Genomic DNA, 14,771 nt, shown 5'->3' on the forward strand with positions numbered 1-14,771 from the left:
TTTATGCAGCTTCTATACATACAAAATCAAATTTGTTTTTCTCCTGTTAACCTGTCTTATGTCAACTTAATTATTAAATTAGCCAAAGAACTGAGAAGAGTAAAATTACTTTTTCACACCTACAGATGGGACACATGTTTGTTAAAATTCCAGAGAATACATATGTTAGACATGTTTGCATTTTGTAACAGTAAGGCTGTTCTATGAAACCACAAATTTATATTAAGGTGTTATTAAGTGCTTAGATTTGTGATAGTTATCCTAAATTATTATTTCACTTGACCAAACTACTTTCTATATATTAGTCCTTCAAATATGGTCCAGGTGGTAGGTATGGTTATCAAGGAGTAGCATAATGGGGCATTGTGTTTCTGTATCTTTGCTGTGGTGACAGCAACATGAATCTATACATGAGATACAACTGCACAGAACTACACACACAAATAAGCGCACATAAAGCTGGTGAAATCTGAATAAATTCTGTGAACTGTACCAAATCAGTTTCTTGGTTTTGATATGGAATGACAACTATGCAAAATGTTACCACTGAGGGAAACTGGGTGAAGGGCACATATTACTACCTCTCTGCACATTCTGTCTTGCAACACCTTATGAATCTGTAACTATTTCAAAATAATTTTTAAATCTGGTTATACAAGTTTAAAAAAAAATTATACATGTGGCCAATAAAATACCATATTCTAAAAAAAAAAAAAAATAAGGTATGTATACAATCACAGAATCCACACAAAATACTATCTGACTTGTCTTCTTTTTTTGAAGAAATAAAGAGGGAAGGAATCACACTTCAGTCAAAAAGGCTTCAGAATCTACCATGGCCCATACTGGTCATGACCACTGGATAATTCTGGCAGCCTCGACCCTCAAAGGGCAAGCACGATGACCTGACCTAACTCGCTTACCAGAAAGGCAGCATGGATGCATCATTTAACTTGACTAGGTTGGTGAATAAAAATCAAGGAAGCAATGGTAGATTTTAAAAGTGATATGGAGTAAGAATATTACATCGGGGGCAAATTTTCATTTTATCATTGGGCTCACCCTTGAATCTATTCATTTGCAAACTGAGGAGAGTTATCTATCTTCTAAATTCCTTTCTAATTCTAATGCCCTAGGCTCTATAGGTTTGCAGACATGAATACATGTCAAAAGTCCTTAATATCTAATGAGAATAGAGGATTCTTCCTGTAGGTTGCGCCTATGCCTATCTTCTATGATGAAAATGAATATATTCAAAATACCCATCCTTTAAACAACAAGTCTTTTTCCTAACCCTTCAGCAAAGTCAAGCTCCTTGCATGTTCCAAGTTCGACTCGCCTCTAGAAAGGAAGTGGCCAGGTGAAAAGGTAGCAAATGACCTGTACGCGTTTCCCAGACCAAGCAACAGAGAATGGCAGAGCCATCAAACCAAGTGATTCCATATCAGAACATAAAGGCTTCACTGTGTCTTAACAAATGATCCCAGGGACAACTTTTAAGACACTCAACAAATATCACTGGCTCCAAACAGCGTTACGTTCTCAAAATCTTACTCGACTCTTCTCAGTTTCAGTCTGTCTTAGCTTATTTTTCACGGCTCCCTCATTTTCATCTGCTTTAGCTTCTTGTTTCTTCAGTGCCTAGAATGAAAGATTAAAAAAAAAATGTGTATTAGTCCAAAATCCATAGAAAACTGAAAGACACTGTTAGGATCTGGAATTTACAGAAGACTATTACAGATCAGTGGAGTATGCTCATCAAAGAGCCACCAAACACTGGCTGTTCTCGCGATTCTCTTGGGCTATTAGCTGTTCCCTCACATCTTGTCCACCCTCGTTGTTTACTTTCTTTGCACCTTCTGGAACTTCCCCACAGGCTTCTAAATCTCCCTCTCCAGGTTATGCGAAGCAGTTTGCCTCTCTTCCAGTTATCAATTTCAAAAACTTAAACTCATAACCACACCCAACATCCCTACATTCCCACCCCTGTAAAGATCTATCAGTTACCAGAATTAATTCCCCTTAAAGGGCAATGTGAGAAATTATTTTCATGCTTAGGCTAAGAAATATTTAATCTTCATTTCTTATAATTAGTATAAATATTAATACTTTTACTTGATGTGAAAGAAATAGAAATCAATAAGCTGAACTTTAATTAAACAAATTGTGTTTTATAGTACATGGAATTATGCCTCATAAAAACAATTCTGAAAGTCAACTTTTTAAAAATCTGAATTTCCATATATGAGATAAATGAATAAAAGAACCTCTAATTCTTTTGGCTACCTAGGAATATGCAATAAAATTTCCTTTCCTCTTCACGTTCTACCTTCCACATCTGACCAGTTAACTTGTGATATCTCTTTTCCAAATAATATACCTTTCTATTATAGCTCTACTTGGTGCCCAAAATGTTATTTAACACCCCCCTTTTTTATTTCTCCTTTTACTCTACAGATATAGAAGTCTTAGAAAATTTTAATCAGTGAGAACTTAAATACTATTGTTTTCAGTAGAGGAATAAAAGTGAGGTCTTAAGGAGAACCCAAAGCAAATTACTACGTTTCCACCACATCACCTAGAAATGTCATTAAGTTTGAACATTAGACCATCAGTCAGTAAACAAATAAACACATGTGCAATATTCTAGCCCAGACTACTGAATCTATTTTCTACATTACATAGTTTACAATGAAACACAAAGAAAGAAAATCTAACTCCTAAGACCCCATACATATATTTTAATGCACTTTAAAAGTCTGAAAACGCAAATAACGCTCAAAGATAAAGATTTTTAAAACTAACTGAATCGAAAATACAAGATATTTCTTTAAACCTTAATAACAAACTTTAACTCATTTACTACCTTTTTAAGCGTATAAGGCGACACTAGATTTCCTTCCCATTGACTTAGATCAAGAAACTGAGAATTATATTAAAACTGACCCAGTAAAAGCAGTTATAAAAAGAGGAAAAAAATCACATGCCAATGAATTTCTATTATTATGTTATTTTGCTTTTTAAAGCTCATTTCTTCCTTAAAAGCAGTTTAGCTATAAAGCTATCAGGTACCCTGCTCCAGGATGCAGACTGTCTTTTACATGTTTAAGTTTACAGCAACAACACTGAGCCTTAATAGTTGGTCCCTGGGGCACATTTAAATCTTTAATAACAACAATTTTTCTTCTTTTCCTTAAGTATACCTATTTCCATTAAAAAGACTAACATATTGAGTATTATATTACTGTAGTTCTTTGAAGGTAGATGATTCTGAATTCTCAGTTATTTATAAAATCGGGGTGGGGGGGAACAGCCTTTTCTTTTAAAAAGTAAGGGAAAGGAGAAAAGGAAAATGTTTGTAGACATCTCATCTGACCATAAAAGCTCCCACAACTTTGACAACAGGCATGTTTATCAAGAGGCTCTAAAATATAACACACTCAAAAATAAAGAACAAATAGGGAATTAAAGGCCCTTTGTCTACTGTAAAGGGACCAGTCAGCTTGGGTAAGAATGAAGAAGCTGGAATGAAATAAAGGTCCTATGATAACTCCCACACAGGCCACTGAAATGTAATTAAAAAAAAAAAAAAATGATGAACATAAACTATCCGGTCTCATCCTCATCATTCAGCAGTGCTACAAGTGCATGCCTTTGGTCACAAGGGCAAGAACATGTAGATGACTCACTGGTAAACCAACCAGACTATAGAAAAACAAGTATGTGCTCATATCAAACAACAGGTCAGTAACATCACACCTGAAAAGGTACAAACTTCCAAGTCAGATTTCTCCTCCCAGTAACAAAGAATGAAGAAGTCAAGTCACTGAGAATTAGAAAATTGTTGCTCTTACTATATATTTTTAAAGACTTTTTTTTTTCCTTGTGGGGCGGGGAGAGTTAGGTTCACAGAAAAATTGAGAGGGAAACTGAGTTCCCACATACACCGGCGTCCTCATACAGGCATAACTTCCCCCATTATCAACTTCCTTCAACAAAGTAGTGCATCGTCACAACTAATGAACCTACACTGACACATTATAATCACCCGTAATTTACATTAGGGTTCATTTTTGGTGCCGTACACTCTATGGATTTAAACAAATATAGAATGACATGTATCCATCATTACAGTATTATAGTGTATTTTCACTGCCCTAAAAATCCTCTGTGCTCTACCTATTCATCCCTTACCTCCCAAATTCCGGCAACCACTGATCTCTTTACTGTCACCATGGTTTTTCTTTCCCAGAATGTCACATAGTTGGGATCATACAGTATGTAGTCTTTTCAGGCTGGCTTCTTTCACTTGATAATATGCCTTTAAAGTGTCTCTATGTCTTTTCATTGCTTTATAGCTCGTTTGGCTATGTTTTTTATAATTAAATTCTTCATGTAGGTACAAAATAAAAGTCAGCAAATATTTTAAGCTTCACAATATAATGCTATTGTGAGCCAAATAAGACCACATGAACTATAAAAAATTGTTTATATTTATGTATATTAAAATTTTTAAATAGCTTTAAGAACATTTGCTATATTTCAAATCAAGAAAAAAAATTACTAAGTACTTAGTATGTATAGAATACTGTAATAAACTCATGTAACTCCTTTTTTTTTTTTTTTTTAAGATGGAGATCTGGTGTCTATTTCTAAAATTCTTGTTTGGAAACCTAAATCACAGCTCTAAAACCATCAAACATCAATAGAATAATACATATTTTGAAAAGGAATATATATGCATAATGCAGCAGGATTTTATTGCTCAGAACTAGTACTACTCACTTAAATTAACAGAGCTTTTATTTCTGTCAAGTTCTGTGAATTTCTAAATTTTGTTTTTTCCTAAATCAAGTTAGAGATTCCTCCCACATGAGAACTAGCTCAAGTCATGGAAAATTTTAGCCTTTAAGTTCATCCAGTTGGGGATTATCTGTGCCAACAAAAACCAAGCAAAACAAAAAAAATTAACTTTCTTTTTAAGGCAGAAAACAATGCATTCATATTCTAAATCCCTGAACCAATATCTAACTTAAAAATAGCCAGATAGATTTTACTTAAATTGTTCAAAGAAATTTATTTTTCAGCCATAACCAAGGAACAAAAGTTCTATACCAACATCTACCACTACAAAAAAGAAAAAAAAAATAAGTTTAATAAGTTAAAGTAGAAATTACATGATAAAGTCCAAAGAGAATCCAACTGTAATCATTACTATTATAACACCATACAGATTTCCAGGATATCAAAGTAAGGGGGAAATTCTAAAAACTTGTTCCAGTTCAATTATGTGTATTTTCCAGATGGAAGTGGTAAGCACATAGTGCATGGAGTCACAAGATGCAACCATTCCTGTTTTTCAAAAGGCAGAGTAATATCAAGTATCATGTAGTTAAGTAAGATCTATCAGTAGTTAAGTACATTGGTATTATTTCTGATGGTAATTGTAATCCTTAATGACATTCTTTAAAGATACCTGAGGTTTTGAAACATAAAACTCAAAGCTTCTGTTTGAGAATGGCCCAGATGTCTTTTCTTCTTCTTCTTTTTTTTTTTTTTTTTTTGTCTTCTTATGCTAAGGTGTTTATTTTTTCAGGAATCCAAAGAACTTTTATATAAATTATCGTGGAAGGACAGATAGACACTTATTGCTGACCTATAAAGGAAACTTACTGTTTCTACTATGTCCGTATTTATGGAGTCTATGACTGGCTGGGGCACCCTGTGCCCACAAAGCCAACCAAGGTCATGGGTTCAATCACCATGAGAGCCAATTCCCTTTGCTCTGTTCCATGGTCATAGTCTTTACCCTAAACCTTAGCCAAAGGCCACATAGAAGAATAACTAGGCCAGAGATCCTGGATGAATCAGCAAGATCCACTACAATGACTATAAAAATAACTCTAAAGTAAAACCCCTACTGACTACTGTCAAGATTTCATTCTTTATATATTAAATTTGCCAATACGCAAAACAAAATCTTAATCACTGCTTACAAAGTTGGTATGCTGAAAAGACATACAGGTCTTTTGCCTTCTTTAATACAAAAGCAACAATGATAATGAGTATTATTCCTTAAAATGCCATTGCTTTTACTGGAATGGAGTTTATTTTTATGCAATCTTTTACTTAATAAAAATCTTGCAAGTAAAGTTAAATGTGAGCCCAACAAGTGCACTTTCCAGGATTTCCTTCAAAATCCAAAAGCAAAAGCTCTTAGTGGAGGGTCTGTTTTTATCTGAGTAGTTTCCTCTCAAAAAAGAGACTCACAGTTTTATTAGAAATCCCAGAGCGATACGACACTTCATTTGACTTTCTAATTACAGGACCACTGAGTTAGAATTGTTGACAAACAGAAGATCACAGATAATTATAAAAATTTAATTTAAAATCTCTCAAGTTTTATTTGTATTTGAGCAGAATGCCCTGTAAATATACAACATCTTTCACTGTTTACAGTTAGAGGATGTTATTTTATGCTTCTGGATTTTTTTTTTTTTTTACCATTTTCTAATCAAAATAAAACAGTACCAAGTCAATGAATAAGTCTATCTGTAGCAGAGTGGTCTCTGTTTACACAATATCACTATGCACTCAGTAGCTGCCCAATAAATATTAATTGATAATGATGGAAAAGGGCTTTATAAACAGATGGTCTAGGATAGATTCACTGAAAATGTAGATAGAAACATTACACTCCTCAAGAAAAGCACAAAGTAGAAATTAAACAAGTCCTGCACTCAGAAAATCTCAGTCTATTGTCAGGCAGCTGTTCAGTCAACAAAAGCACAGATATTTTTCATCATCATAGCATTAGCGGCATTAAATGTCTATTTGCATATGGTGCTACAGAGGGACTCGCACAGATCCATGCTAGCCTTATTTGTTACAGTTTATGATGACAATATTGACAACAACAAATAAGTACACATAGCAAAATAAATGTGATTAAACAATATTTTAAGATGTAGTCATATATGGTATGAACATAAAATGCGTCAGACTTAAATGTAACTCACAGCAGCAATAAGAGTATTTATTTATAATGCAAACCGCAACTATTTCCAAACAGAATGTGAGGTGCTTTACAAGAACATCTATACATATGCTTAAATAACAGGTGAAATAAAGAAAGGAGGGTGTCTGGGGGGCTCAGCAGACATCAGCTCAGGTCATGATCTCACAGTTTATGGGTTCAGCCATGAATCCAGCTCTGCGCTGACAGCTCAGGTTGGAGCCTACTTTGGATTCTGTGTCTCACCTATCCTTCCATGCCTCTCCTCCAGTTGTACTCTCCTTCTCTCTCTCAAAAATAAATTTTAAAAACTTAAAAAAGAAATGAGCCAGAGACCATAATGGCCATTTTGGAGAAAATAAGAAACGGCTCTTTAAGAACCTAGAGGGCAAATGATGGGGGGGGGGGGGGGGGGGGGAGAAAGAAAAAAGAAAAAAAGAGGATCAAAAAAATCACAAGAGGGCTAACTTCAATGAGAGTAGAAATGAGGAAGCTACAAGCAAATTGATCAGTCCAGGAAAATATATGGAAGAATACACCTCGTTCAAGGACATGTGAATAATAAGAAAATGTGTTATCTACATTGGAGGATTTGGAAGAAAGGTCACTGAAAACGGAGAGGTAAAAGGAGACAGAAAGCACATTATAAACATTTAATAATTAATAGTCTTAGGTAATATTTTCTTAATAAAGTAAAAGGCCTAAGAATAGATGACATAAGTGTTAATTATACAGAAATGAGACTTTAAGAATTTCAGGACAACTTATATCTATACATCATCTCATAAAACTGCATCCTTCAAAGGAATCCAAAGGCCTTTGCTGGCATGTTAACAGTTGACATATTACTTCTCTTATGATGTAGAAAATATTTCTACCCTATCAACTTTTGTGGTATCAACGTTAAATAGTAGGCTTCTGAAATATATCATCAAATCTGGAATATTCTTTAATCTGACCAGCTATCACTATCAGTATTTCCCAATAACAGAAAGGGAATATGGCTTGTGCAAGCTGTCTATAATATCCATGGGAAGTTTACTCTGTTAATAGAAATTCAAGTAGTGAGTGAGTACAAGGTTGAAAGAGACAACATAAAAGATCTCTTCCAGCTTCTCGTCTACAAGGAGTTTTGGGGGAAAAGATATTTTCCACAGAAAAGATGTTAAAAGTGTTTTAGTGTCATGTGAAATGATCAAAGCCTAATAAAACAGACTTATAGGTTAAATCAGCAGGGAGGGGTGCAGGAGGCAAAGAGGTAAATCAAGAAAAAGACTAAGGAAGAAAACTGGAGAACATGATATATCTTGGACTTGCACATTTCAAGCTGTGCCAAATAGTGTTCAACCAGCTTTGAAAGACAAATCCCATAATAGACCATCATTCTTTTCCATCTATTTCCTTTTTAACAGCATGGTAACATTAATGGTTCTTTCACAACCTTACAAAAAAGTGTTTACTTTATCCTTGCAAAAACATTAGTAATCCACAGGTAACAAACATAAAAGAGAGAAGAAAATAATTAACATGTCACAAAATGAGAGAGAACAATTTTGAAATCAAAACTATAGTGAGTCAGAATTTAAATAAGAATTTCAGCCACAGATTGGTAAAGTGCTTATCATGTAGCAATAAGCAATGGGGCAGAATCACACTCATAAAAGAAATGCCTACAGTGATCTGAAAACACAAAGTCTCAGCAAAAATGCCACTTCTTCCACCCAAATTTTCCCAAAGGATCAAGAACAGGGAATTATTTCCCCTCTGAGCACTCTGAAGCCCATTTCAAAGCTTAAATAACACCCTCAGTGAATTAGATGTTAACGTTTCTTTCTCAGCTAAAATGGGAGCCCTTAAAAGTGAAGACAGCATTGTAAGTACCATGAAATCCCTAGTCCCCAGCACAGTACCTGGTATATAGTTAAGTACATGAAGGTATGTGCTGATGAATATTTTACTATATACAATTCTGACTACATAGTAGACAACATTTATTCATTCCTTTCTTTAAGAAACACTTTTTTGGGGCCTTATTCCATGTCAGCCACTGCTAGGAACTATAGATACAGCAATGATCAAAACTGTGCCTGCATTTTGCTCAGAGGACAGACAGATGATAGGTAATGAAAAGTGCTATCAAGAAAAAGTACGACAACATAAGGGCCTCAAGAGTGAGGAAAGGGTATTTTATCTAGGATAGTTAATAAGGCCTTGCTGAAGTAGGGCTCTGAATGACATAAGGGTAAACAACACAACTGCTTTCAGAGTTGAAAATTCCTGGCTATGGAAATGGAAAGTGCAAATGTCCAAGAGCAGGAGGGTGCCTGGCTGTGGAAAAGCAACAGTGTCGTTGGCCTACAGTGGACACGAAGAATGACAGAGAATTAGGGTGAGGGGGCATGTAGAAACCCTATCAGAGGGGTCCTGTAGGTTGAGGACTTCACATTTCATTCTGAGGATGATAAACAAACCATTGAAGGGTTCAGAGAGAATGACATGGCACTATCTGATTCTGTGGGGAAAAGACTGTAAGAAGCTAAGAATGGAAACAAGGGGACTTCTACACCAGCCCAAGCAGGAGAAAACAGAGACAAGAGGATAGGTGAAAGTATAGTAGTAGAGGAGATGAGCAGTTACCAATTCAGAATGTACTTTTTAAAATAGAATTTAAATTAGACAGAATTTAATGATGGACTGGATGCGAAAGATGAGAGAAATGGCAAAGGAAGGGACAGAAAAGAACCACATAAAAATTTTTAAATATAAAATTAAAATTGTTTTTGTTGTCAAGATGAGTATCCATCTTTGTAAGAAGAAATCAATCATAGGAGCTACTTACTAGGACAAATCACACAAAAAGATGTAATTTAGCACCTTCTGTACAAGTTCCCAGGTCAGGAGAGGAAAGAACAGGAAATGGAGCTCCAGCAACCCACGTCTGCCCAAGTCTTTGTGGCTCTGAATCATAGCACTCCTCTAACAGGATTCCCATCCAAGACTGACAGTGGATAACAATGCTTCAGGATCTCAAGCTCAGATAAAAATATGAAATCACACAACTTTTCCTCACTGCCATACAAGGCCCATCAAATGACTACATAATAAAGTTAGAGGTGTAAATACTGTTCTAACTTGGCCATAAGATGGACAAAGATATATTGGGAAACTCTAAGCAGATTCCCATTTCTTGGGCAATAAATAATGAATATCACAGCTTCAGTATTTACAAAAAGAAAAAAGGATCATGAGTACTCAATACAAATGTAAATTAACTAGGAATGCAATGAGTCATAATAGAGCTACAAAAAATGCTTTTCTGCCAGGTAAAGAAACACAAACAAACAAGATTACACAGAGGAAAGATCAAACAGCATTAGAACACCAGTGGAAAATGACTGTAACTAGGTTGGGTAGACAACAGATTGCAAAGGCAGTGATTATTAAGGAAACGAAAACAATAATTAGGAGAAAGTTTGGACCTATAGAAGATAAAAATTTAGAGAAAGTGCATCTTTGGCACATTTCTATATATATTAGATACATGAACCATGGAAAAGGGCACGAGAATACAGGATTCCAGTGGAATAACTCTCATATCAAATTACAGTCTCTCATTGTTTTACTAGAAGTAAAAAGACTTTTTCCACATAGGGACGGAGTGAGAGAGGGAAAAACTGTAACCCTAAATGGGAAGCATGAAAGAAACTCCAACAAAAGGCATAGAAATGATAGTTTTAGTGGTAAATATAACAGATGTCTTAATATATAATACTCAATGCGTCATATTTTATTTTTCAACAGTAAAAAGCAACACTGTTTCAAATGTAAATTTTCAAATAACAAAAGTTAAATAATTACATTATTTTTCAGTTGTACTGTCTGTGCCAAGTATACTTTCAGGGAGTCCTAATAGTAGAGATACATGTATTATAATCATTTTCCAAGAAAGTTTAGCAACTTTAACGAAGGATGCCTGCTTGGTCACAATTGATGGTTCAATACTGACGACTAGTGGTCAAAAACATGTAGTAATTTCCTATTTTTGAGTATCCTCCTAAGACTTTTATCATCTACATTTGAAACATTTAGTGTAAATTATGTGAAAAACCTATATTGAAAGAACTTTCAAAAGTTCTGAAAATTAAAAAGAAAAATAATGTATCTCTTTTCTGTCCATTATTTGCTATGTTCCCAAATCAAAGCCAATCAGCCTCTGGTAGTGACCCCAAATGGGAACAACTCCATGAAGAATCAGTTCATTCATATCCACACAGCCAAATCAACACTGTTTCAGAAATCTGTAACTAATATTTTAAAGTCTTAATTTCAGAATTCATGTATCTGAGCAGTTCTAGTCTAATTTTTTTTTTCTAATTTTGTCGGTTTTACATAAAGAAACCAGTAACCTAGCTGTCCTAAGTTCTCAACACAATTTGAAAAACAGTAAACCACCATATCAACATACTCTAAGTGAGGATTTAATTGTGATGGTCTGAATTCTTGAAGAATGTTTGTGAGATTCCAGTTAAATCACTTAGACTATTATATATTCAACTTCAAAGAAGTTAAAATCTGTTAGCATTTACTTTGTTCTCTGCAGAAATAAGAGCAGTGGGAAAATACAACGTAGAAAAACCTGAAAGGAAAAAAAAAAGTTTTTTTAACCAAGTGTGCTGCATAGAGCTAAACGGTCACTCCTGTGTGAAAACAATGGTCACCCCTTCAACAAGTACTCACGGAATGACTGCTGTGGGAAACACACAGCACTACATGCCCCAGAAAACAGGCGTGATGGACAAAGTTCCTGCTAACAGAGTTCCCGTTTTAGTGGTGGAGACATACTATAATATAAGTAAACAAATATACAACTACAGGCGGTTTTTAAGTGCTATGAAAAGCTCAAGTAATTTGATAAAAAAGAAAAAAACTGGGGCAGAAAAGAGCTTTTTTAGAAAAGAGAGGGAAGGAGGGAACAGAGCCTCCTGACGAGGAGACAACGATGAAACCTCAAGGATAAGGAGAGAGAAGTTTGCTGAGGGTCAGAAGAAAAATGTTCTGATAAGACACTGAGAGGACATCACTATGCTTAGAGCACAGATTTCTTAGAATAATTTGTAGTTATAGATGTAATGTTTAAAATTTGAGAATAACCATCTAAAAAATAGAAATATAATCTACAGCTTTAGAGCCAGAAGTATTAGAATGAATATACATTTCAATCCAGTACCAAACAAAAAAGAAGGGGGAGGGAAAGGAAGGGAAAGGAAAGGAAAGGAAAGGAAAGAAATATTTTTAAAAAAACATAAAATGATTTAAAAAAATTTCCAAATGCATCAATTAATAAGTGTAAACTGACTAAACCAGCCATCAAAAACAAACACAAAAAAAGAACAGCATATCAAAACATATGGTAATTTCTTGAATTTTCAGTATTAATTTTGAAAACCAGATCAACTAATGTTTCTAACTTGCAAGTCTAAAAAATGAAACAATTATCCTAAAAAATTGAACAAAAAAGTTTGAAAAAAGTAATAGAGTTAAAACAGAAGTGATGGAGTAATAAAGCTAGTCAAAATGAAAACTAATAATCATAATATCTAGCAAGACTAATAATGAAAAAGGAAAAAGGAATAACTAAATAACACTAAAGCAAAAGAGTAACAGCTTCAGAGAAAGATTTAAAAATAATAAATCAGAGCTATGATTGCTTTTTTTTTTTAAGTTTATTTATTTTGAGAGAGAGAAAGAGAGTCCATGTGGGAGCTGGGGAGGGGCAGAGTGAGAGTGAGAGTGAGAGTGAGAGAGAGAGAGAGAGAGAGAGAGAGAGAGAGAGAGAATCTCCAGCAGGCTCCACAGTCAGTATACAGCCCAACTCAGTGCTCAAACTCATGACCTGAGCCAAAACGAAGGTTAGACACTTAACCGACTGAGCCACCCAGGTGCCCCCTATGATTGCTTTTTAAAATTAATTTCAAAATACAGACAAAATGGATAACATATAAAATCATGAATTACCAAACTGACTTAACAAGTAAAAAGGCTATATATATAAACCAAGAAAGAAAGAAAGAAAGAAAGAAAAAGGAAGAAAGGGAAAGGAAGAAATAGAAAGAAAGGAAGAAATTGAAAACCTCAGGCAACCAAAAAAATAACAGGTATAAATGGTTTTATGGGTGAGTTTTAACAAACATTCAAGAAATAGACAATCTCTCTCTTAAACAGAGCCAGGAAATAGAAAAAGAAGGAATCTACCAAATTCATTTTATGAGGTTAATGTAACCTTGCTTCCAAATCCAAGAAGACAAGTACAAAGAAAATTATAAGCCCTCAATCATAAACATAAAGATAAAAATCCTAAGAAAACGCTAGCAAATTAACTCAGCAATGTATAAGAATCAACACATTTTGACCAAATAAACAAGTGCTAGGAGGGGTCAAAATTCATTGGTAACATTCACATTTCAATATCAAAAGAGAAATACAGCAAGCAGCAAGAGTATTTAATAAATTCCACAACACATTATGATTTTTAAGAAACAAACAAAAAACTTCTTGAAAACCTATGAATAGAAGGCAATGTTCTTAATCTGATAAAGGACAGCACTGAAAAAAAATAAAACAGAAGCAAACAATATGAAACACTTTAACACTTTGGAAGCATTCCTATAAAACTAGGAACAAAGCAAAAATTCTTGCTATCTTTGTTTCTATTCAATATTGCACTTGAGTTTCTAGCCAGTGCAATAAAACAATGACAAAAAAAATGAATAAAGTTAGAAACTAAACTGCCTTTCATTTTATATATGATTATCTACACAAAATATAGTACATGATAGTAATACATGAAGGTTGCTAACAAATTAGAAAATAAGATCATTAAGCAAAAGCGTTGCATACAAAAGCCACATATAAAACCAACTGTACTCCTACATATTCTAAATAACCAATCAGAGATGTAATAAAAGAAAATATTCCATTCACAATAGAAAGGAAAACCCTAAGATACCTGGGAATAACTCTAACAAAAATGTATAAGACCTTTCTATAAAATTATAAAACATTACTGAAGAACATTAGAAAATACCTCTCCAAATTAATCTATATATTCAGTGCAATTACAATCAAAATGCCAGAAGTATTTTTCATGGAACATGACAAGAGATTTTCATTATCATTTACCAAGATATAATGAAAGCTATAATAATGAAGACAAAATGCTATCAGTTCGGGGATAGACAAACAGATCAGTACAAAAGTATATAGAACCACAGACACCATGGGGAACTAGATATATAACAGAAGTAGCATTAAAATCAGAGGGAAAAGAACAAATTATTCAAAAATGATGTTGAGGCAAGTCATTAGTCACATAAAAAACAACACAGATTCCTTCCTCCTGTCATTAAAAAAGTAAAACTCCTGAGGGAAAACACAAGCAATCCAGTATTTCCAAATGAGCAGTGATAAGCAAGCTATCTGTACGGGCACAAATGCAAACTGCCGACAAATATGTGAAAAGATGTTCAAGTTCACTAATAGGGAAATGCAAATAAACATAAAAATGAGTTAATGCTTTATACCCAGGAGCCTGGCAAATATTAAAGAGAATGGAGAGAAAAGGGCCATTCTCAACCATTTCATGAACAGAAATGTAAAAGGTTGGAACCTTCTGAAAAAATAATCTTATAACCTCTATTATGATAAAAATCCAACCGTGGTAATAAAAGATTAAGTTTGAACCACATCAGCTAGTTCA

General features: G+C 34.2%; 1 protein-coding gene across 5 annotated transcripts in view; it reads right to left on the reverse strand.

Moving 5' to 3' along the window:
- Window positions 1–14,771, reverse strand: part of CEP128 (centrosomal protein 128) — a 398,532-nt gene that overhangs the window by 317,446 nt on the left and 66,315 nt on the right. For all 5 annotated transcript variants that reach the window (XM_040477908.1, XM_040477910.1, XM_040477907.1 and 2 more), the window contains one exon: window positions 1,555–1,641. In XM_040477908.1, the coding sequence (XP_040333842.1) occupies window positions 1,555–1,641 (87 nt within the window). The remainder of the gene's footprint in view (window positions 1–1,554; window positions 1,642–14,771) is intronic.

The sequence above is a fragment of the Herpailurus yagouaroundi genome, unplaced genomic scaffold (genome assembly GCF_014898765.1).
Source record: "Herpailurus yagouaroundi ecotype Mexico unplaced genomic scaffold, PumYag 141, whole genome shotgun sequence".
Taxonomy (NCBI): domain Eukaryota; kingdom Metazoa; phylum Chordata; class Mammalia; order Carnivora; family Felidae; genus Herpailurus; species Herpailurus yagouaroundi.